Source organism: Muntiacus reevesi, chromosome 9 (genome assembly GCF_963930625.1).
Source record: "Muntiacus reevesi chromosome 9, mMunRee1.1, whole genome shotgun sequence".
Lineage (NCBI taxonomy): Eukaryota > Metazoa > Chordata > Mammalia > Artiodactyla > Cervidae > Muntiacus > Muntiacus reevesi.
In genome coordinates, this window is record NC_089257.1 from 34,671,535 (window position 1) to 34,694,588 (window position 23,054).

Here is a 23,054-nt window from a genome sequence, read left to right on the forward strand (position 1 = left end):
CCAGCTGACTCTCATTGGTCCTTTAGGGACCTCCTCCTCCAGGAAGCCCTCCTTGACTCTTCAGACTAGGCCAGCACACCTGTCTGTCTCTCATGGCCCCTGGCACTTCTCCTCTGAGACACTTTCTCCAGTTATAATTACACAAGTGTGTGATGTTGTGTTCGGTGCTGATACTGTCACTGGAACGTCACCTATCTTAGTCAGTCAGGCAGAGACATGTCAGTCTTGGTCACTGCTAATCATCCAGCACCTGGCCCAGAGAGGGTCCTTAATAAGTGTGATGAAGTGAAAGTCACTCTGTTGTGTCCGACTCTTTGCGACCCCATGGACTATACAGTCCATGGAATTCTGCAGGCCAGAATACTGGAGTGGGTAGGCTTTCCCTTCTCCAGAGGATCTTCCCAACCCAGGGATCGAACCCAGGTCTCCTGCATTGCAGGTGGATTCTTTACCAGCTGAGCTACAAGGGAAGCCCAATAAATGTGGTAACTGAATGTATAAGTCCAAAAACATTCACTGGGACTCTTAATAATATTATTTATGTAGCATCATAGAACTCCATAAATAATCCATGGAGTTTACCAAATCTCTGACCTCCATGGAATATCTCAGTTGGATTCACACAACCACCCCATGAACAGATGACTATTATAACCATCCTTACTTTACAGATGAGAAAATCAAGGTTCCGAAGGGCAAGCAACTTGTCCGGGGTCACATAACTAGAAAATATACACATCCTTTGGAGGCAGGCAGACCTGGGTTTGAAGCCAGGATTCAACCCAGGTCTGTCTGTTTCCAAATACTGAGTTCTGTATCAGTGTGCACCACTCTGCACCCAGAGGGATGCTGGCACCAAGGACCTAGGTGATTCAGACAAGGTCCCTGCCCTTGGCAGGCTCCCAGTCTAGAAGGAAAGGCAGGCATGCAGGCAAGTGCTGAGGCTGACATGGGGTACATGGCAGGCCATGGAGAAAAGAAAGAGGTGGGCCCGACCCTGGAGGGCCAGCAGCAGCTTCTGAGCAGCTGTCCTGAGAGCTGACCCCTCCTGAGCAGATGCAGACAGAGAGGCAACCTGGGGCAGCAAGAAGTGGAAGGCAGGGAAACACCTCACCCTGCCGAGTCAAGGGGGTCTGCTGGCCCTTCTGAACACAGGGCCCAGAAGAGCCAAACCCCATCAAGACCATAAGAAGTTCCTTCTAGAAGAAAATCACTCCCAGGTATGGGGGCAGGCAGGCAGGCATCCGAGCTGAGAAGCCTGAGATGTATCAGGAGGCTGTAAACCCCAAGACACAGACCAGCCTGAACACAGAGATGGAGGCCAAAATCTATTCCCAAACCCCACCTTCATTAAGGATGCTTTTGTTTACACGCCTCTTACCATCAACAGGGATGTTGGCAAAGAGAAACACTCCCTAGTGGGACACTTGAGACCAAGAAAATGAAACTGCTTAGAACGGTGAGAGGTGCCCCAGGCACCAATGGGGCCCTGCTAAAGGCCATGGTGTCCAGAACACTCGGGCAGTCTTCTGAGGGGCAGAGCAGGAAGGCGCGGGCAGAGGCCACCCACGGGCACAGGCAGGATTCACACGCAGGGCTTCAGAGCCTGAAACAGCGTCCAGAACCCAGCAGGGACTCAAGACAAGCTGGTCCCTTTGCAGTCACCTCTGCATCCATTCTCAATGAAAACTCCTAGGCTGGCCTCTGTCCCAATCCCTGGCATGCTTCCTCACACTTGATTTCAGGACAGAAAAGTGTATCAAAAATGGGGTCCATGCAGGGGCCCAGAGCAATGGGGAGCCATAAGCTGGGAACACCGGCCCAGCCACTGCACCCTCCTCCACTCCTCCTCACTCTGAAAGCTCTGGACTGCATAGGATGGGGTGGGGGGAGGTAGGAAGAGCTGAGAGTTATCACTGGGGCCACAAGAGGATCATTAGGGAAACCCAGGGCTTGGCTCTGAACTCTCTGTGACTCAAGAGGCAGCTAATGAGGCTCCAGGGCCTGTGATGTAGAGTCAGGGATCCCTGTAGGCTTCAATTTCCTTCCCACATCACAGCCCTTGACCCCCAGGCCAGCCTCCTCACCCCGCAGCCCCTCCCTCTGCTAGCCAGGATACCGAGTGAGAGGAAGGTGAGTTGCCACAGGCATACGAACCAAACACCCTCTAGACCAGCGGTCCTAACTCCCTGACCATGGACCAGCGCCATGGCCTATCATGAACCAGGCCACACATCAGGAGTGCCAGGCCAGCGAGTGAAGTGTCCATCTGTATTGACGAGCCACCCATGAAGGCCCCCCTGATGGCTCAGCAGTAAAGAATCCACCTGCAATGCAGGAGATGCGGGTTCGATCCCTGAGTGGGGAAGATCCCTGGAGGATGAAATGGCAACCTACTTCAGTATTCTTGCTTGGAAGAAAATTTCCATGGACAGAGCAGGCTAGTGGGCTGCAGTCCATGGGATCGCAGAGTCAAACAGGAGTGAGTGATTAAGCACGTGAACATCCATAGTGTGCATTACCACCTGTGAGCTCCGCCTCCTGTCAGATCAGGGGCGGCATTAGATTCTCACAGGAGTGGGAACCCTGCTGTAATGAACCTGAATCACCCTGTAACCATCTCAGCTCCACCCCATCCATGGAACAATTGTCTTCCACAAAACAGATCCCTGGTGCCAAAAAGATTGGGGACCGCTGCTCTAGACTACATCCGGTCATGCAAGAAATCAAGGAGGTAATCAAAATATTAAGGACCAATCTGAAGAAGCTCCTACTAGCCATAGACGGGCCAAGCTGAGCAACCATAAGGTCAATGACTGTGATGAATGAAAACACATCTAATATGTTCAAATTCATGAGATCATGATGATACTAACACAAACAAATAATTAGTCACTAGTGGAGGGTGGCAAGGAATTAACTGATTTTTTTGAAACTGGAAAGTGAAGGGGGAAAAAAAAATCCTGACTTTTCTATACAGTGTTATAAAGTAACCACTATAACCAACAGTTTTTTAAAGATGAAGGGAAGCGTTTATCTGGTGATGAATCCCAGCTAAGAAAAGAGGAAGAAATTAAGAATATCACCCTCCTACTTTCTTGCAACCACTGACAAATGATGGATTTAGGCAATCATGGCTTCTAACCTCCACTTAGGAATGTAGTTGGTTTCCATGTCACAGAAGAGAGAGACAACCAGAGATGATGTACCTCCTGAGAGAACTTCACTCATGAAGCAGTTGTGCCAAAAACATTGTGCCTGAACCTTATCATGCCCCCAGAGGTAAGTCCCACCTCACAGGAAATGCAGAGTACAAACATTAGTCAACACCCTGAAAACATAGCCTGCAAAATCTAGATGGTTGGAAACTCCACAGGATAAGTGAGATGTCTTCAGCAAATAAATTGCAAGGGAAAAAAACATGAAAAGATGAAGGAGAACCAACATACTGAAGTAATGGACCTTTGTTTGGATTTGATTCAAACTGTAAAACATCCATGCAACCATTTATGACACAAACTGGAAATCAGAACTTTTGCCGGATATTTGATGGTGGTAAGGAATTACTGTAAAATTATTTCAGCTACGTTACAGTATTATGATTATGGGTTTTTGCTTTGTTTCGAACAAGTCCTTATCTTTCAGAGATGCATCCAGAAATATTTACAGAGGAAATGATATGCTGCCTCAGGAGAGAGGGTTGTGGCGGCTCAGACGGTAAAGAATCCACCTGCATGTTTTGAAAGAACAGCATGTATATTATCTATGGTGAAACGGACCACCAGCCCAGGTGGGATACATGAGTCAGGTGCTCGGGCCTGGTGCACTGGGAGGACCCTGAGGAGTCGGGTGGGGAGGGAGGTGGGAGGGGGGATCGGGATGGGGAATACATGTAACTATATGGCTGATTCATGTCAATGTATGACAAAACCCACTGAAATGTTGTAAAGTGATTGGCCTCCAACTAATAAAATAATATTAAAAAAAAATAATAATAATAAAAATTAAAAAAAAAAAAAAAAAAAAAAAAAAAAAGAATCCACCTGCAATGCAGGAGACCAGGGTTCAATCTCTGGGTCAGGAAGATTTCGTGGAGCAGGGAATGGCAACCCACTGCAGTATTCTTGTCTGGAGAATTCCATGGACAGAGGAGCCTGACGGGCTACAGTCCATGGGGTCACAAAGAGTCAGATGCAACTGAGCTACTAACACACTAGGGGAGAGAGGTCTGCGGAGGAAACAAAGATCAACCATGAGTTAGCAATTGCTGAGATGGAGCGACGGACACAAGGGCTCACTAGGCTGTCTCCCTGCTCTCGAGTGTCTACAGCTAAAAAGCTCCATTGCCATGGACACCAGCTCCCTGGCCCAGCATTCAAAGCCCTGCAGGCAGCTCTCAGCTTCACCCCTGAACATTGCCTCCCTCAGGCCCCACAGGAATCTACACCCTGGGATGTAGATTCCGGGGTGTAGATTCAGGACACCTCAGCCTGGAACAGGTGGCTCCCTCTGCTGGCCACACCCCAGACCGCATCCCTCAGGGGCCAGCAGAGCAGCAGCTGGCAGGGGCCTCCTGACCCCACCGTCCCCTTGGGCACCGGCAGGCAGCCCCTCCTCCAAGCTCCTTCCCACGTGGCCAGGCCCAGCTCCACAGCTGGCTGTCTTCCCAGGAGGAAAATTCGCAAGTGGTGGCCACAGCGAGACCCTGGCCAGCTGGAGAGTTTGTGCACGCTAGTGGTACGAAAGAAAAAAGGAAACGGAGATGTTTTCCTAAGAGAGCGCTCTAAAATGGGGCTGGGAGGTCACTGAGCAAGTGTGACTTATGCATGCCTCTGCCCACACGGAATCTGAACTTTGACCACTTCTTGTTTTAATGCAGCCATCCAGAACGTCTGCCCAGTGTTCCAGAAACTCAAGATATTTATTGGATCCTTTACCCTAAAACAACTTGTGACAGTCCAGCCCTTGAGGACAAATACTTCCTTTAACAATGTTATGGCTTTTGCCTTTACAAGCCCCTGACTTTCTCTTCCCTGGAACACTCTTCCAGTTCTGTCTAACGCTGTATCTCCCAAGGAGTCCACATCTACCTACCCTCCTTCCAAGACTGTCTGTAAGCACCAAAATGCATCAACTGTGGGGGGCTGTGCACACACGAGGGGTCATCCCTGCTGGTGTGTGGGGTACATGATGTGTGCAACCTTGGGGTGACCTGGTCAATCTCCCTCCCAAGAGGAGAAAGGAAAACCTTGACAACAGCCCACTGGGCAGATGGGAAAACAAGGCCTGAAAGGGCTGAGCTACCTCCTTGGGCTGACGAGGCAGTGAGGCAAGAACTCAGTGGGATCGCAAGCAACCTCACATATAGGTGGCCCTAATGGTAAATAATCCTGCTGCCAATCCAAGAGACATAAGAGACATGGGTTCGACCCCTGGGTCGGAAAGATCCCCTGGAGGAGGGCACGGCAATCCACTCCAGGATTTTTGTCTGGAGAATCCCATGGACGGAGGAGCCTAGTGGGGCTACAGTCCATAGAATCGCAAAGAGTCAGAAACTACTGAAGCGACTCAGCATGCACACCCATTCAGCCACGCACTGCAGAATCACCCAGAAACTTCAAAGCTTCCCTGATGGGTGCACCCCAGTGCCCCTTGCCTGGCACCTGGACTCCTCCCCCTTTCTTTATTGGGGCTTTCCCTGAGGGACTCCCACCCAGACCCAAGTGGCTGGGTTCAAATCCTGCTGGACTCTGGGCCAGTGAGTGAACGCCCATGTGTGTGTACACAGAAGCATGCATGTGTATGTGAAAGTCAGTCTGTGCATCAGTGTGCTTCTGTGCAAGTGTGTGTGCGCGCGTGTGTGTGTCTGCTCCTGTGGCAGAGAGGGAACACCCTACAGATTTCTGCCTGCGACCCCAGCCACGCTGGGTTTCCTGCATTCATTACCCAGCTCGGGTGAGGTGAGCCACAGGCCTCAAAACGAAAGAGCCCCTGGTTCTTCTGAGCATCTGAAGTTTCTCAATTCTCAGCTTCTGATTTCAAGAGTCTCAAACTCCTGAGTTTCAGATGCCATGACAAGAAGAGGCCAGGAAGCTGGGTAACCCCCACCCCTACCCCCTTGGGAGGAGAGCCCCGGGCCTCACCACCCAGAGAGCAGGGCGCTGATGCACCAGCAGGGGGCGCTGCGGATCCCTGTTCACAAGAGTGGGCCCAGCCAGATACTCAGACAGAGCCCTGGGCGGCCCCCTCTCGCAGGGCTCCCAGGCTAGACTGGAGGGCTGGAGGTCCCCTCCACTGGGCCCTTCTGAGCCCGGTGACGTGAAGAGACTCCACCCCACCAAGCCCACTCTCTCCAACCAGAGCAGGCCTGGACCCTGCCGTGCCTCCACCTCACTCCACCGCCGGCTGTGCTGCCTCAGGCAACGCACCTCACCTCTCGGCACCCTGCGCTCTTCCTCAGTAAACACGTTCCTCTCACTCTCCCCTCAGAATCACTGTGAAAAGTGGGACCCCGTGTCTGCAGTGACTGAGAAAGTATTTACAATGAGCAGACCCAGAGAGGAAGCCCGTGTGCCACTCAGGAAGCTCAGCACTTCGCTAACTCATTTCTTCTTCACAACGACCCTACACGGGAGGTACCATTATAAGCTCCCACAGAACGGCAGATGAGAAAACAGACTCAAAAATGGTCTCCTGGGGTCACAGAGCTGGTGGCTGGTGGCAGGGCCCCTCACACTACCTTACCCTGGCTCAGCAGGAGTCACGAGCTCAGGAAATAGCAGGTCTGCTGCTGGGGGTTCCTCACGAGCTCCTTGGAAAGCGTGTCCTCACTTCACATTCCCTGCCCTCCTCCCAGTCCAGTCTTGGAAGCAGAACCAGGCCTTCTACTGCTGCTCCCTGGGGGGCGGGAGGGTTGGCTTCCTCTCTCGGTTTACAGACCCCCGCCCCCACCCCCCACACACACCTCCCAGAAGCATCTTCAGGAGTGGATGGAGGCTGTGGCTGGATGGTGGGGCTTGGGGAAGAGGCTGCTCTGGGCAGGGCTCTGGGGTGGAGGAAGACGGGGCTGCGAGACCTGCCTGGGGGTTGTTCTGAAGCAAAACCTGAAGAGTGGCCTCTGAAGCGAGGCCTGACCTTGTCTCTGGAGAGAAACCAGCCTCGCCCGGGGCCTGAGCCCTCCGGTGGGATGGGGGCATCGCCCCTGCCCATTCCAGGGGACCAGTGTCATGGGGTCAAAGGTCCACAGATCCAGAGCTTGGTTCACATATACACCCTCCCCGGCCCTCCACATCCGCTGTGACTTCAGGCAGGCAGCTTCCTCCTTGGGCTTCTGTTGTCACTGTCCAAACACTGAGTGAGGGGCGGGCTCAGTTGGGGCACTAAGGCGTCATGGTGACATGGGCCTTATCCGGTCAGCGGGGCAGGAACGCAAGGGCTTCACGGAAGCAGGCTGTTCCCTTTAGAAAGTCTGAGGCTGGGGGAGAAACAAGGCCTGCCAGAGGACAGGCAGCAAATCAGTGACCAAAGCCAGATGAAACCTGGGCACAGGTCTGACCCTACCTACCCCTGAGCCACTCTCCTGTCCCATCTGCCCCCTGCCCAGCCACCCTGCAAGGGAGGGAGACTCAAGATGGAGCCTGACTTGGTGAGTTCCCCCCATTCCCTCTCGGCGCCCACTGCCTCCCTGAGGCCTCACATGGAGGCTGGTCTGGGAGCCACTGGAGAAAAAACTGTCAGGGGTGTTGGTTCCTGGCTGGGTGTCAGGGCACCTGGTTTCAAAGTCCATCCTGACATCTGATCTTGGGCCAGTCACCTGCCTGCTCGGGGACTCATCCCTGAAAGCAGCGGCAGGAGGAGAAGGCAGGACTGTGGAGAGGGCCCAGGGAGGGGGTGGCTCCTGACGAGAGAACGCACACCACGAGGCGGGGCACACAGGCTTTATTGGGGACGCACAGTGGCCACGGCAGAGGCACCCACGCCTGCATGGGGTAGACGTGGTGGGGGTACAAGCAGGCTGCACCAAGAGGGTCCCCAGAGCTGCGGGGAGAGGTCAAGCAAAGACGGAAGGGCTGGGCCATCTGCCGGGGTCTGGCTTCCAGGCTCTCTCGGAGTCAGCAGAGAGCACGCAGGAATCCTAGCATGTCCCAGAATAGACCCCTGAGCCTTGAGTTAGGACAGACTATTGCTCACATCACATCAAACTTTCCATTGAAGAATCCTACTCCAGCTGCTTCCACTTGCCTGCCCTACCAGCAGCGCCGATCACTGGGGTTGGCTCTCACCCTCCATCTCTCACTGCCTCTGTTCCCAGGGCCTCCAACCCCTCGACAGCTCTGCCTCTTGAGCAAACTATCACAGGCACATCCCTAACCAAAAAAAAAAAAAAGGGCTGGCCTGGAGATACCTCCTGAAGCGCCCTTGGCTGATGCCAGAACTCTGGGCCTGTGTAGTGTGAAGGGGAGTGAGGCGTGGGGGCTGGAAATGAATCTGCTGGCAACTGTGCCTCAGTTTCCCTCTCTGGTGAGTGGGTTGCGCCCAGCAACCTCTGAGGCCAGTGTTCCACCGTCACACCACGCTGCCACCCCCAGCCCATTTCTGACCATCAGCTGTCACAACTGCTCTCCCAGGCCATGTCCATCCCCACCCTTTGCCTCCACCAAAGATGCCGCACCGGGACGATGTGCTCACTATCTCCCAACAGTCACCCAGGAAGAGTCTGGCGTCCCAGCAAGCCCCAGAGATGCTACTGCCTCCAGCTCCAGGGCTCTGGACCCCTCTATCCAGCTCCCCCCACTCCTGCAGAGGGAAATCTGCTTACTATACTGCTCCCCACTTCACTGCATGAACCTCTCCCAGCTCAGAAGCTCCCCGTCCCCAGTGCCACCCTGATCAAGCTCCTGCTAAAAGCCACCAGGCAACCAGCTGGGTGATTATATGATAGATCATCTAAAGTCAGACTTGTTCACAGGGCGGGTACAGAATACATCCAAATGAACACAGCGTGATCCCTCTGGACATACATGTATATGTATAGACAGACAGACGTCCCCCTTCACTTCTCCCCTCCTGAAGTCATTCTCAGAAGAACGAGAGTTGGTCTGCTCAGCCCCCAGCATGCCAGCCACTCCCCATGCCCAAATCAGCCCCCACGGCACCCCGGCCGGATGTGTTAAGAGTATGGTGTCATGGGACCACACAAAGTACCCAGAGAAGCGCCTTCCTGGATTCTCGGGCTGGGTGTTCATGTCCAGACACGGACTCCAGGGAAAGGCTTTGTGGCCAGGAGGGCAGCAAATGCCTGTCTGCCAGACTCTCCAAGGAGGCTGCTCTGTCGTCTCTGCCTCTCTGTCTCTGGAGGAAGCCGGAAGGCTGGTTCTTTAGTTATGTCTCTCTCTGCCTGTTGCTGATTCTGTCTTGGTCTCTCTCAGTTTCTCCCAGCGATGGAGCAGACAGAAGGCAATCTCCCATGGCCTCTCACCTTCCCACAATGGCCCTGACCAGGCCACCACAGTTTACAGCAGAAGCAGTGGCAGCCAGCTTAGCTTCTAGACTACAAAGAGTTTGCATCTTCCTTCCGTGAGCGGGGAGCATCAACACCGGGGAAAGGAGAGGAGTAAGGACGCAGGCTCAGTCCAGCCAAGCAAGTACAGGCCAGTATCTAGAAGATAATGTCCCCAAACACACACCTGGGGTAGGGGTGAAGTGCAGGGGGCAGGCAAGTGGGCAAGGGGAGGAGGTGGCAACCAGCTGCTGCCATCAGAGCTGGTTAAAGACCACGGAAGCCTTGAGGTTGGCGGGCTCGAGGCCCTCGCTGAAGCTGATGAGGAAGTACATGACCTTGCGGATCTTGGCCAGGTCGGACAGGCGCTCCCCGAACTCCAGGGCGTCGGCCTCATTCCAGTCCATGGCCTCCGAGTCCTCCTTGCGCCAGAAGATGGCCGCGGGGTCGAGCAGCTGCCGCGTCATGAGGTTGGTGAGGTCGGGCGTCCAGTTCTGGGAGGTGCCCGTGATGGTGACCCTGCCCGGCTGGTCCAGCACGACGTCCCAGCGCTCAAACTGCAGCCTGTGCTGCTGGGTGAAGTCAATGCGGTACACGGACTCGGCCGGCCGCAGCAGCTTCTCGCCATCCTGGCGCTTCTGCCCGCGCTGCTTCAGGCTCTCCACGCGCAGCCGCATCTGCTTGGTCAGGTCCCGGTCCAGGACTAAAGGCATGCTGAGCTGCGAAGGCTTCGGCTCGTCCTCCGCCATGGCCCACTTGCTGCTGCTGCGGCCGCCACCTCCACCGTCTGGGAGCCGAGTGGACTGGGGCTCACCGCCGAGGCAAGAGGCCACCAAAGAGGGGCCCCGCCTCCGCTACTGACCCTCCCCTTGCCCCGCCCCCTTTGCCACTGGCTCTTCCCTGCCCCACCCAGTCTTCCAAACGGGGTGCCTAGGAGGGCGGGATCCCCAATGCCATCTCCTCTGCTCGTCGCAGAAGTGGTAAGGGAGGCGCTGCAGGCAGGCAGGCAGGACAGCGGCAGGCTCCTCGGGGACCAACTGCTGATGTCAATTGCTGTGGCAACCGCCCTGGCTACCACGGATGGGCCGGGAGCTGACTTGTTGTGAAGAGGGAGCATTGCTTACAGGCAGTGAGAGGGCCATGGGAGGCAAGCTCACGGTGGGGAGAGGCTGAAGAACCCCTAGCAGGAGTCGGGGAGGTGGGGAACAAGTACCAGAGGGGCCCACCAATTTGAGATTTGGCAACCCATTCCAGTATCCTTGCCTGGAGAATTCCATGGACAGAGGAGCCTGGTGGGCTACCGTCCGGGGGATCACAAAGAGCAGACACGACTGAGAGACTAATACTTTCACACTTTTCACTTCACTAAGCCAAACCTCGAAGCCCTCCTCGACACAGCCTTACCTTTACCCCTCCACACCCAATTGCCAAGGCCTTCTCCTCCCCAGTCCAGCTAGGGGTCTCTCACCCAGACCCACATTCTCAAACTTTAGGGAGCATCACAGTCACCTGCAGGACTTAAAACACAGTTTGCTGGGCCCCACCCCAGACTTTCAGATTTAATCTGTCTCTGATGAGGCCTGAGAATATGCGTTTCATTCCAGGTGATGCTGCTGCTGCTGCTAGTCCAGGAACTGTGTTCTGAGAATCACTGACCCAGTCTACAGCCATACCACCCTGAATGTACTCGATCTCATCTGATCTAGGAAGCTAAGCAGAGTCAGGCCTAGTTAGTACTTGGATGGGAGAATCACTGACCCAGATGATTCCTGCCTGCTGGCCCTGCCTCAGCCCTACACTGCATGGCAACCGCACGCCCAGAAATCTCCTCTACTAAAATCCCACCACTTATTACACCTGTATCAAGCCTCAGTTTCCCCCAGGAGACTTAAGGCTGTGGAAGAATCTGAGAAATGTTTATATACTCAGTACCTGAGGGGGAACCAGGAGCTCCGCTATTATATGTGGGAAAACGTAAGAAATGGAGTACATGAGTGTAGTTGGGGGTGGGATGAGGGAGAAGGGAAACTGCCATGACGTGCCACACACAGAGAAAAGACAGAAGCATAGGCCAAAGTGTAATAACTGAGAACAATCAAGGGTCTAGTGGACCACATGTGTGTTCAGTCGCTTTAGGTGTGTCTGATTCACTGTGACACCATAGACTGTAGTCCTCCAGGCTCCTCTGTCCATGGGATTCTCCAGGCAAGAATGCTGGCCTGGGTTGCCATGCCCTCTTCCAGGGGATCTTCCCAACCCAGCGATCAAGCCTGGGTCTCCTGAATTATAGGCAAATTCCTCACCACTAAGGCACCGGGGAGGCCCCTAGTGGACCACAAGCATTTTGTTGTTTAGTCACTCAGTCATATCCAACTCTTTGTGACACCATGAACTGCAGCACGCCAGGCCTGCTTGTCCCTCACCGTCTCCTGGAGCTTGCTCAAACTCATGTCCATTGAGTCAGTGATGCCATCCAACCATCTCATCCTCTGTCGGCCCCTTCTCCTCCCATCTTCAATCTTTCCCAGCATCAGGATCTTTTCAAATGAGTCAGTTCTTCACATCAGGTGGCCGAAGTACTAGAGTTTCAGTTTCAGCATCAGTCCTTCCAATGAACATTTAGGACTGATTTCCTTCAGGATGGACTGGTTGGATCTCCTTGCAGTCCAAGGGACGGACTCTCTCACGGACTCTCAAGAGTCTCCTCCAACACCACAGTTCAAAAGTATCAATTCTTCAGCACTCAGCCTTTTTTATGGTCCAACTCTCACATGACTACTGGAAAAACCATAGCTTTGACTAGACGGACCTTTGTTGGCAAAGTAATATCTCTGCTTTTTAATATGCTGTCTAGGTTGGTCATAGCTTTTCTTCCAAGGAGCAAGCCTCTTTTAATTTCATGGCTGCAGTCACCATTTGCAGTGATTTTGGAGCCCAAGGAAATAAAGTCTCTCACTATTTCCATTGTTTCCCCATCTATTTGTCATGAAGTGATGAGACTAGATGCTATGATCTTCATTTTTTGAATGTTGAGTTTTTAAACCAGCTTTTTCACTCCTCTTTCACTTTCATCAAGAGACTCTTTAGTTCTTCGCTTTCTGCCATAGGGGTAGTGTCATCTGCATATCTGAGGTTATTGATCTTTCTCTCAGCAATCTTGATTCCAGCTTGTGCTTCATCCAGCCTGGCATTTCTCATGATGTACTCTGCATAGAAGTTAAATAAGCAGGGTGAAAATATACAAGTTTGTTGCATTCCTTTCCCAATTTTGAACCATTTCATTGTTCCATGTCCGGTTCTAACTGTTGCTTCTTGACCTGCATACAGATTTCTCAGGAGGCAGGTAAGGTGGTCTGGTATTCCCATCTCTTGAAGAATTTTCCAGTTTGTTGTGATTCACATAGTCAAAAGCTTTAGTGTAGTCAATGGAGCATAAACAGATGTTTTTCTGGAAATCTCTTGCTTTTTCTATGATCCAATGGATGTTAGCAATTTGGTCTCTGGTTCTGCTCCCTTTTCTAAATCCAGCTTGAACATCTGGAAGTTCTCGGTCCACATACTGTTGAAGCCTAGCTTGGAGAATTTTGAGCATTACTTTGCTAGCATGTGAAATGAATGCAACTGTGTGGTAGTTTGAACATTCTTTGGCATTGCCCTTCCTTGGGACTGGAGTGAAAATTGACTTCTTCCAGTCCTGTGGCACGTACTGAGTTTTCCATGTTTGCTGGCAAATTGGTACCTGTCCCTGGTACCCACAATGGTACAGACAGAGTTGGTGCTCAGTTTCCACGCGGTGAATGAACGGCCATATGCTAAAGGGCAGGGACTGCTCAGATAGCAGTGCAGGTGTGGGAGGGAAAACATTTTTAAATGGAATCAAAAGACTGCTTGGGCTTCCCAGGTGGCACTAGTGATAAAGAACCTGCCTGCCAACGCAGGAGCCATAAGAGACATGGGTTCCATCTCTGGGTCGGAAAGATCCCCTGGAAGAGGGCATGGCAACCCACTCCAGTATGCATGCCTGGAGAATCTCAGGGACAGAGGAGCCTGGCGGGTTACAGTCCATGGGGTTGCACAGAGTTGGACACAGCTGAAGTGACTTAGCACAGCATAAAATACTGCCCAACCCTACCACCAGGTGCCTCCCGCAGGCCCTGGCCCAGGATGCCCAGCTCCCACCACTCACTCTCAGACACCCAGGCACCCCACTGAGTTTCTCCTCCTGCTCTACTTCGGCCAGGGAGGCAGCTGACTCCTCCCGGGCCCAGGCACCCTACGGCTCAGCACAGGGATCAAAGCTGCCCCTGCGGCCAAGCCAGGCTCCTGGGGAGGTGAACTCACCTGGCGTGGGCCAGGCCAGGCTAATGGCAAATGCCCCACTCTCCTCTCACATCCTGACTTCTGGTCCACAAAACCTGGTCACCTGAAGTCCACTGCCCTGCCCTCAGAGAACACACAGTCATGTTGTGGAGGCAATAATGCCCCCACTAAGGATCCCATGGGGTGGGGGCTGCTGCTGTCAAGAAGCGTCCAGCAGAACAGAGAAGCAGATGGGAGCCCAGAGGAGGGGCGCCGGATGGGGTGGGCATTTAATGCACACGGGTTGCCACTATATGCCATGGGCTTACCCCCATTGCCACCCCATGAGTTCCTTTAACCCCGCCACCACCCTGGGGACTGGAAAGATCAGGTTTACACAGAGGTCACACGCAGGAACGTGACCCGCCCCAGGTCACACAACTAGCAAGAAACCCAGCCAAAGTCAAACCCAGGTTTGGCTGGTTCAAATCCTGTGCCTGTTGGCCCCAGGCTCTGTCCAACACGAGAGGTAAAGGGGTGGCTTCCTGGAGGAGGGGGCATGTGTGTCAAGGGCGTGATGTGCCTGCATCTGAGGCTCAGCACCCCCAGAGTGTGAGACGGGAGAGGTAGCAGGGTGCACCCCACCCCATTCCATGAAGAAAACAGGGCGGGGCAGGGGAGGCCCTGCAGGGCAACCGGCCCAGCGAGTGAGGGGTGTCAACAAACGGCCCAGTCAGCAGGGACAGGGCGGGAGGCAAGAAACAGTAATGAGCTCCCCAGGGCCTTGTGCCTCCTGCCCGGACCCAGGGGCTGTCACCACAGCAGCACCAGAAGGCAGAGTGCAATTAGTCTGGTGCGGCCCGCCCTGCCCCAACCTCCCAGGGACCCAAGCTCGTGGAGATTCCACCCCCAAAGACTCCAGACCAGCCAGGTGGATGCCCTGAAACACCCTGCAGGAAGAACCTGCAGCCCAGAGATAAACACAGGCCTGCCCGCGGTCACACAGCATCAATGACAAGCCTCTTGTCTGCGGGTCCAGGGCCCCTTTTTCCACTTACTAGGTGGGGAGCTTCACCAGGGGCCAGGCCCAAAGCAGGGCCCATAGCGAGCTGAGGCTTCTCTCTACAAATAACCAGACAGCCCATTCCCTGGGAAGGACACAGAGCACCAGGCTCCGGCCCCACTGCAGGCCCCCAGGAAGCCTGAGACAGCAAGGCCTGCTGCGGAGCTGCTTGTCAGCCATGAGGTCCAACAGCCTGGGGAAGGGCTGGGTTCTCAAAACTTTCTTGAGCCCGCTCTGTGCCAGGCTCCTGCTGGGCTCAGAAAGAAGATATAAGTTAGACCAGCTCTGCCCCTGGAGAGCTCACCTCAAGAGGGGAGATCAAAGATAAACAGGCAATTACAGGGTAAGGGGAAGGTGTGGGGCCAGCCCCACGGGTTCCCAAGTGCCACCGCCAGCCCCAAACTGAGCCCTACCTAGCTTGGAGGCTGCGCACCTTGTTCTGAGTTCAGAGCAGGGGGCTGGAGCCTGGAGGGATAGAGGGAGGGCAACTCTCCCCCCCAGAGAACAGCACCGGGCCCCCACCCTCTCTGGGCTCTCAGAGGCCCTTCCAGCTCGGATGCCCCCTGACCGCCCACGTCAACAGGTCTCAGTAGCGGCCTCTGCCAAAGGCCCTAGGGCAAAAAACTTCCCGTATCCCACAGGACCACTGGGGCCAGGTCCCAGGCATGCCCGCTCGGGGTGGCTTGGAGAGGTCACACCCCTGTTCAGAAGACATGACAACAGGACGCCTACGGCAGTCCCAGCCTAGGGCGAGGACACGGCGCCCTCTGAGGGCTGAGGGACGATGTGGGACGAGAACAAACACCTGCTCCTTGCACCCTGCTTGCACCCATGATGGGAATCTGAATTATCAGAGCACTGGCTCCCGCAGGCACCACTCCCAGCACCGCACTGTGCAAGGCCCTTTAAGGACAGTACCTCGTTCCACCCTCACAGCTGCCCGAGAGGGAGCTACTGTGATATCCCGACTTTTTGGATGAGTAACCTGAGGTTAATTATAAAGCTACGAAATGGCGAGGCTGGGACTTCCACGTGAGCCCAGAAGACTCAGGTGCCCGGTGCTCTTAAGCCCTGCTCTACAGAAAAAGCAGGAAGGATAGGAATAAGAAATGGGCAATGACTTGTATTTGCTGGCGTGGGAACCCAGGAGGCAGTCCCTGTCAATGATTCTTTAGTAATCACAGCTCCAGCCTCCCAGGCTCCCCACCTTCCCTGGAGGGAACGCTGTTGGATTTAAGAGCTGCACCGCCAAATGCATCCACAAGAGGGCGAAGTGTCGGGACCTCGAGCCCATTCTTTGCACCCGAAAACCTGATCGTCCTGGTCCAGAACATCGGCTGCTTGGAACCATGAATCACGACACGGGATTGTCTGAATCCCAGACAATCAGCGGGAATCACTCCCGCTGAACAAGTGAAAAGAGTGAGGCCCTGAGAAGGACAAGGACTGGCCAAGGTACACAGCAGGTCCTGATAGGGGTCTCCTGAGCCCCAGGTAGTGGAGGCTCCACACGACACATGATTCAGACAGTTCCCACATTTCATAGGTGCCTATTCTGCCAAGTGGCTCCAGGGACACTGTGGGCCCCCCAAGAGTCACAAGGGGATGTGTCAGAACTGGGAGCTATAGATTCCCAGCACCCACCCCTGAGTGGCGGGGGAGGGGAAGGCAATTCTGAGGTTCAGCCAATATTGGGGAGCCCCGGCACCACCCCACCCCTGCTCAGGCTGTCATCAAGTCTCACCTACTCATTCAGGCCCCACCTCCCCCATCTGGTGGTGAGGGCGCCAGGCTGATTAAGTCTCCCCAGCACTCCCACCCTACCCAGGCCTCACCTTTTGCCACAGTGACTCGCGGGAAGCGAGGGATGAACAGGCCGCCACAAACCAGCAGTTGCCCACCTGGCCCTGGTGCAGGTCGTGGGAGCTGATGCCGTCCACAAAGAGGCGGGGGTCCTCGCAGATGTCCTGCGGAGAAGCCGAGAGGAGACCTCAGTGTCTGCGTGGGAGATCCGCCGGCCTGCCCTGGACAACTGGGGCCCTGGGTCAAGTCTCTCCAAACCCAGCTTCCCCCAGGGCCGCTCTGAAAGCCCCTCTCCCCTCCCCTGGCTCTGTTCCTCTGCCAGAGTCTGGGTGATGAGCAAATGCTGTGGAAGGACTTCGGGGGGCTGGTGCAGGACCACCACCTTCCTCCTGCCCCCTGCAGTCTTCCCTGACCAGCAAGGACTAGTGTCCATCATCCGCCAGCACCAGCAGCCCTGTGGGCCCATTCCTGCCAGCTCTCGGGGGCCCACCATCACCAGGTGGGGCGAGGTACAGGGCAGAAACACACCAAAATGACACATGATGAGTGCAAAGGGCGGGGGAAGCGGGGAGACAGACGACCATGCCAGAGCCCATGTGGGCACATCCTCGGACTATCTCAACTGACCTTCACCCCACCCACGCAGTGTGGCCTTGGTTTTGTTTTCATTTTATTTCTTTTTTAATGTTTTTATTGTGGTAAAACTCACATAATATAAAATATAGCATTTTAACAATATTTCACTGTTCAGTGGCATTAAGTACATTCACACTGCTGGGCAACTTTCACTATCATCCATCTCCCGGATTTTTTGCCTTCCTAAACTGAAACTCTAGCCTCGTTAAACACTTAACTCCCCATCCCCCCTCTCCATCCCACCACCTGGCCCCTGGGGCATCTACCAATGTACTTTCTGACTCTATGAATTTGACTCTTCTAAATACCGCATAAATGTGGCATTGCTATTCCATTTTATGGATGAGGAATGGAGGTTCAGAGAGAGGCAGTGACTTTCAAGGGCACACAGCAAGCCAAAGCCAAGCAGAACTGAGCAGATACCCCCAGAGTTCCCAGAGTGCCTCCCCAGACCCCTCCTCCTCACCCATCAGCCTCTTCCCTCCACTGCTCGCTCTCCAAGGGGAGGTGGGGAGGTAGGGGGAGGTAAACACTGAGGCATGGCTTCCTTCCTGCTGGCACCGTGATCTATCCTCACCACGCATGGTCCTGAGAGGTGGGCACTGTGCTCATTTTACAGATGAGGAAACTGAGGCCCAGACAGGTTGAACAACATGCCCCAGCCACACAGCACAAGCCTGCTTCCACTTCAGCGGCTGTTCCTAAACCAGTTCAGCATTCACAGAGCTACTGAGATCCTACCACAAGTAGCCAGCAGAGGGTAGCAGAGTCAGGAAGACAGATTTCAAATTCCTGCTGTGCAATTTTGGGCCAATGGCTCAACCTCTCTGAGCCTCCGTTTCCTGCCCTATGCAAAGGAGGCAGACTATTATGCTTGCAGGGCTTTGTAAGGACTCCACAGGTCACAGAGGCAGGGGGAAAGTGAAAGTAAAAGTGTTAATCACTCAATCGTGTCTGACTCTTTGTGTCTCCATGGACTGTAGCCCACCATGCTCCACTGTACATGAAATTATCCAGGCAAGAATACTGGAGTGGGTTGAGGCAGGGGAACATGGGGCAAAGAGCTATCAGCTCTCACTAAGGTGTTCAGGACTTCTGTTGCCACCTCTGCCTGGGAAAATCAAAAGTTTGGCAGGGCCAGACTGAAGACATGAGCACTCCAGATGGGATTTCAGGGTGACCCAGGGCCAAGCTGCAAGGCAGCTCCCCCAGAGTACGGACCGACCATGGACTGCGGGATGCCACAGGTCTGAGTAACACTGCCCCAGGTCACGGAAACCCAGTGAGTCTGGAAACACAGTGAGCTCTCGGGAAGCCCTCCTTGTCTTATCTCCCAGGCCCAGCCCGGCATTCCGAGCCTAGCCAGAGGAAGCCATGACTCAGCATCTGCCTCCCTGGGGTCAGCAGGACAAGTGTGGAGGGAGGCTTCATACCTGGAGGACCCAGTCATATCCCCACCATGGGAAGAGACAGCTGCTGCCTGGCATCCCAGGAAGTGATCTCCAAGGCACCCCTCCCCATGCTGGGCCCTGCCCAGAGACAGGACCACCCATTCCAGAGACGAGGATGCCAAGGTCCGGCAGCGGGCGGTGACGTGCAGGGTCACAGGGCAAGTGGACAGATGAGACAAGCCTAGCCTTGGGACAGAGCTCTCCTCCTCACTAAGCCGCACCTCCAAGGCAGCCTGTGGGCGGGTCTAGCCACCCCCTGACTGGCCCTCCCGCCCCAGAACAGGGCTCTGGCCGCTGGGAGACTGAGCTTGAGGGGTCAGGAGTCCTGGTTCCAGTCTCAGCCTTGCCCTGACTCACTGTGAGGCAGCACAGACCAGGGGCAAACCCTCCAGTCCAGGAGGAAGCAGAGAGGAGGAGGTGGTCTAGGGTGTGTTCCCAATACCAGGAGAGGCGTGGGTCTGCCAGCTTAAGACAGAGAAACCACCAGAAGTTGGAGGCACCTGGGGCCACCTTGGGACACCCTGAACGGAACAATCAGAAACAGCTGCAATGACTGGGCACCAGCTGTGTGCCTAGCTATGCAAAACAACCCTGTGAGATAGGTATGGTTAACATCTCCAATTTATAGATGAGGAAACCAAGGCACAGAGATTAAGTCATTTGTGAAAGGCCATGGTGGAAGAGGTGAACTGAGACTCCAGTCCAGACAGTTAGCTCCGGAGCCTCCATCTGGACCAGGACTTGTGAGTGACAAAGTCACTGTCCCTTCCCCATCCCCCTGCACCTGTCCTTAGCCCAGCGTGGGGGACTTGCTATATGGCAATAAGACCAAGGGGTCAGGGGCAACACAGACCCCCACCCTTATCACTATAGGGCCTGACTTCTCAAGACCCATGTTTGTCCTCCGACCTGTCCTGGGCCATCAGCTAGGCACGGAGCACAGAGTCAGTCAGAAAATCCCCAGTCCACAGGCAGAGCCCTGGAGGAGGAGAAGTCTGAGGGTAGCCCTCCACGTGAGCCCAGAAGTGATAGTAGGAACACAGGGAGAGATCAGAGGAGACTGCCTGGAGGTGGTGACACTGGTAGAGCAGGGAGAGCTCCAGAGGGGAATGGAATGGAAACTCCTAATCCCCCCAAGACGGGATCTGGCCACAGCCTGAGGACAGATGCCGCTTCTGCCAACATCAGCCACCTGTGCTCCCTCCCATCGCTGCCCACACTGAGGCTCACCTTGGAGTCTCCCCCACCAGCCTGCAAGCTCCCGGGCAGGACCCAGGTCTGGCTCTGCCCACCACCAGTGTCAGGGACAGGGCTTGGCAGGTTCTGGGCCAGGCCACCTCTAGGGCTGGGATGACGGCTCCTCTGTGGTCAATGGCCTTCTCTCTGGGGCCCAGCCCCCTGCTCCTGTGGTCACCTCTCGGTCCCTCCCAGCCTATTAGACCACCTCCACAGGACTCAGGTCACAGTCCATAACCACCTCCTCCCTGAACTGGAACTTCAGGTTCCGAGGCCTGGTGTAGAAGGAGAGGGGCAACTAGTCAGCAGGTCCAAGGCACCTTCAGCCCCTCTGCCCTCACCCCTTCTCATCCACCTTCTCATCCACCTTCACCCCGGTCACCTCCCTCCTGGAATCTAAGATCACAGCCGGAATCGATTAGACACACGGGGAACCTGAGGCCCAGGAAGAAGCGGGACCTCTGCCTGGGATAGAAAACAGGGCAGGGGTTACAGCTGTGCCCTGTCACCTCTGCCACAGGCCGCCTCCCCAGCCTATGCGCCCCACCCCCACCTCCCACGGCAACCCCCTCCTCAAAGGCCACCTCACATGTGCCCAGGAGGGGTCGTTCCCAGGCAGGGCAGAGGCCCAGGTGGCTGGACTCGGCACAAACTGCTCATCTCATGTCATGAAGGAGCCTACTGCTCAGCACAGCCGGGGAGCGGGGTCTTCTCCAGCTGCTGGTGTGAGTCTGAGCCCCAGACGCAGGGCTGAGACCACCAGGCCACCCTGCGAGAATCTGGGGGTCCCAAAACTGACGTCTGTTTGTGGGACCCTGACTGGTCCCCTTCTTGATTCCAAAGGACCTGAGGCTTATCCCCAGAGATTGGGGAAGGCAGAGCACGGGGGGACACGGAGGGGTCTACCCCACCGGGAGGAGAAGCGCGGTACTAAGACCTCGGGCCTGAGGGAAGGGGAAGCCCCCCCCCTCCATCTACCCATCCCCTTGGGATTCCCCCTGAGTCATAGGCCCTCTCCTCCAGTCTCTTATCTCTTCTTATCTCCCCAGTTAGTTCCCTGAGAGAGGCGCCCAGCAAATGTTTATTAAATGGTAAAGAACCAAGAAACACTGGAGCTGGGAGGAGGAGGAGGAGGAAGGTGTGGGCCGAGGCAGCTGCCTTGGGTGGGACTGAATCGGACCAGAGGGCCCACAGGAGGTGGGGCTTCCGAGCAGGACCGACTCTGGGTCCCTGACACCAGGCTCGCTGGAGCAGGTGGTCGAGGGCAGGAAGCTTGTCATCCGCCTCCAGTGTGTCTAATAGCACAAGTTCCTCAAGACTCTCAATCTCCAGACACCAGGCGAAGGAAGAACTCCTCCCCATTCACAGAGCAGGCAGCCGAGGCCCCGGGAGGAAAGTGACTCGTTCACGGTCACACCTCCAGGAGGGCAGGGCCGAGGCCATCTGGCTCCAAGGCCAGCTTCCTCATTCCATTTTGGGAGAAAGAGGAGGGAGGCTGGCAGGCAGGGTGGCTGACTGAGGCGATCCCCCAAGAGCAGGAAGGCCACAATACCAGACTAAGGACACCAGACTCACGTCTAGAGAAGGAGCTGGGGGTGAGACGGGAGTGAACGGCTTCCCCTGGGCCTTCCGGTACTCCTCTGAGTACCGGACAGAGGGAGTCTCCCTGGCTCCAGGCACCCAGGTCCATCACTGTCTCCAGCACTGAGACCCTCTGGTGTGAACAACTCTCAGTGTCACCAGCACAGCCACGGGGAGGGGACCTGGGGTGGTGGCCTTCAGCAGCCTCTCAGTCGTCACCCAGGCCCCCGGGGACCCACTGTCACTCTCAGGAATCATGGTTAAAGAGGTTAAATCATGGTTAAAGATCATGCCATGAGGCCAGATACTTCTGTTCAACACATTCCAGCCTCAGCAACCCAGGCCAAGACAGAGGGAGCCACCAGCCAGATGCTCCAGAAAGGTGGGGTTTTCTCCTATTTGTAAACAGGTCACAGGACCCAGGAAGTCGAACTCCATAGAAACGTGGCTGCTTCGGGCCAAAGTCCATCTCACTGGCCCCGGGCCAAACAGCTGGGAGTTAATGGTCACCCCACTGGGCTGGCCCCGCCACACCCACCCGAGGCAAGGGCACGGCTTCCGGCTGCACCAGCCCCATGTCCTGCGTCCTGTCCATGGAGCAGGGCTGCCTCCACACGCCCATCCCTCAAACCCGGGTCCACACCGTCTCACCCCCTCATTGCACACCACTCAGCAGTGCCTGGCCCCGAGCTGCCTTCCAACCCGGAACTGACCCCCACAGCTACCCCTGCGCCCCACTCTGTCACCTCCTTCTCAGTACCAAGCACCACACGCTGCCTGTCACCCGCCTCCACATCCAGCCCTGTCAGGGCAGCTCTGTTCCTCCTCTTTGCAGGTCTATGGAGGACTGGGCATCGAGCCCGGCGAGGAAGGCGGTGCGGGACAGTGTGCACGGCAGGGCTCCCAAACTGGCAGGCAGAGGAGCCCAGAGAGGGCAGGTGACTCCGCCAGGGTCACACAGCAAGAGGCTGCTGAGCCCAGGCAGCCTAGCGTTTCTCTTCTCACTGTATCAAGCCCAACCATCCCCAGTCATGCCTCAGCAGCTTCCTTCCAGAGCCACAAGATCCAAAATGCCTGGGTGACGGGCAGAGGGCAGGAGAGGGTCAGGAGGCGGGCCGTGAGGGAGTCGCGTGAGAGGAGGGCAGAGGGCTCCAGTGTCTCCCCTGCAACGAAAGCCTCACAAAGGCCTTTTGAGGCCGGTCTCCTTCCCCACCCACCAAACAAAGAGGAGGGAGGAGGCATGGGGGTTGGGGGTGCGCCAAGGACAGGAGTCCCAGGCCGGGCCAGGAGGCAGCTGGGAGCTCGGAGAACCAAGGCAATGCAGCTCATGGGGTGGAAGTCCCCGGGGCACTAGGGAGGCTCTCTCTGGAAGTGGGCAGGTGGGCCGGGGAGGCAGGACTGCTGGGTCCCCGCCTGACTCTGCTCCCGGCTCCCTGAGGGATCGAGGCATGTGCCCACCCTTTTGGACTCAGTTTCCCTACCTCGC

General features: G+C 55.5%; 2 protein-coding genes across 2 annotated transcripts in view; both read right to left on the reverse strand.

Annotated features, from left to right (window-relative positions):
* The window catches only part of CAPN5 (calpain 5), a 56,320-nt gene that overhangs the window by 15,708 nt on the left and 17,558 nt on the right, over positions 1-23,054 (reverse strand). Inside the window, exon 3 of the mRNA XM_065944923.1 lies at positions 16,697-16,828. Within this exon, the coding sequence (XP_065800995.1) occupies positions 16,697-16,828 (132 nt within the window). The remainder of the gene's footprint in view (positions 1-16,696; positions 16,829-23,054) is intronic.
* On the reverse strand, positions 9,757-10,248 carry OMP (olfactory marker protein). The gene has a single exon (XM_065946248.1). The coding sequence runs from the start codon at positions 10,246-10,248 to the stop codon at positions 9,757-9,759; it is 492 nt and encodes a 163-aa protein (XP_065802320.1).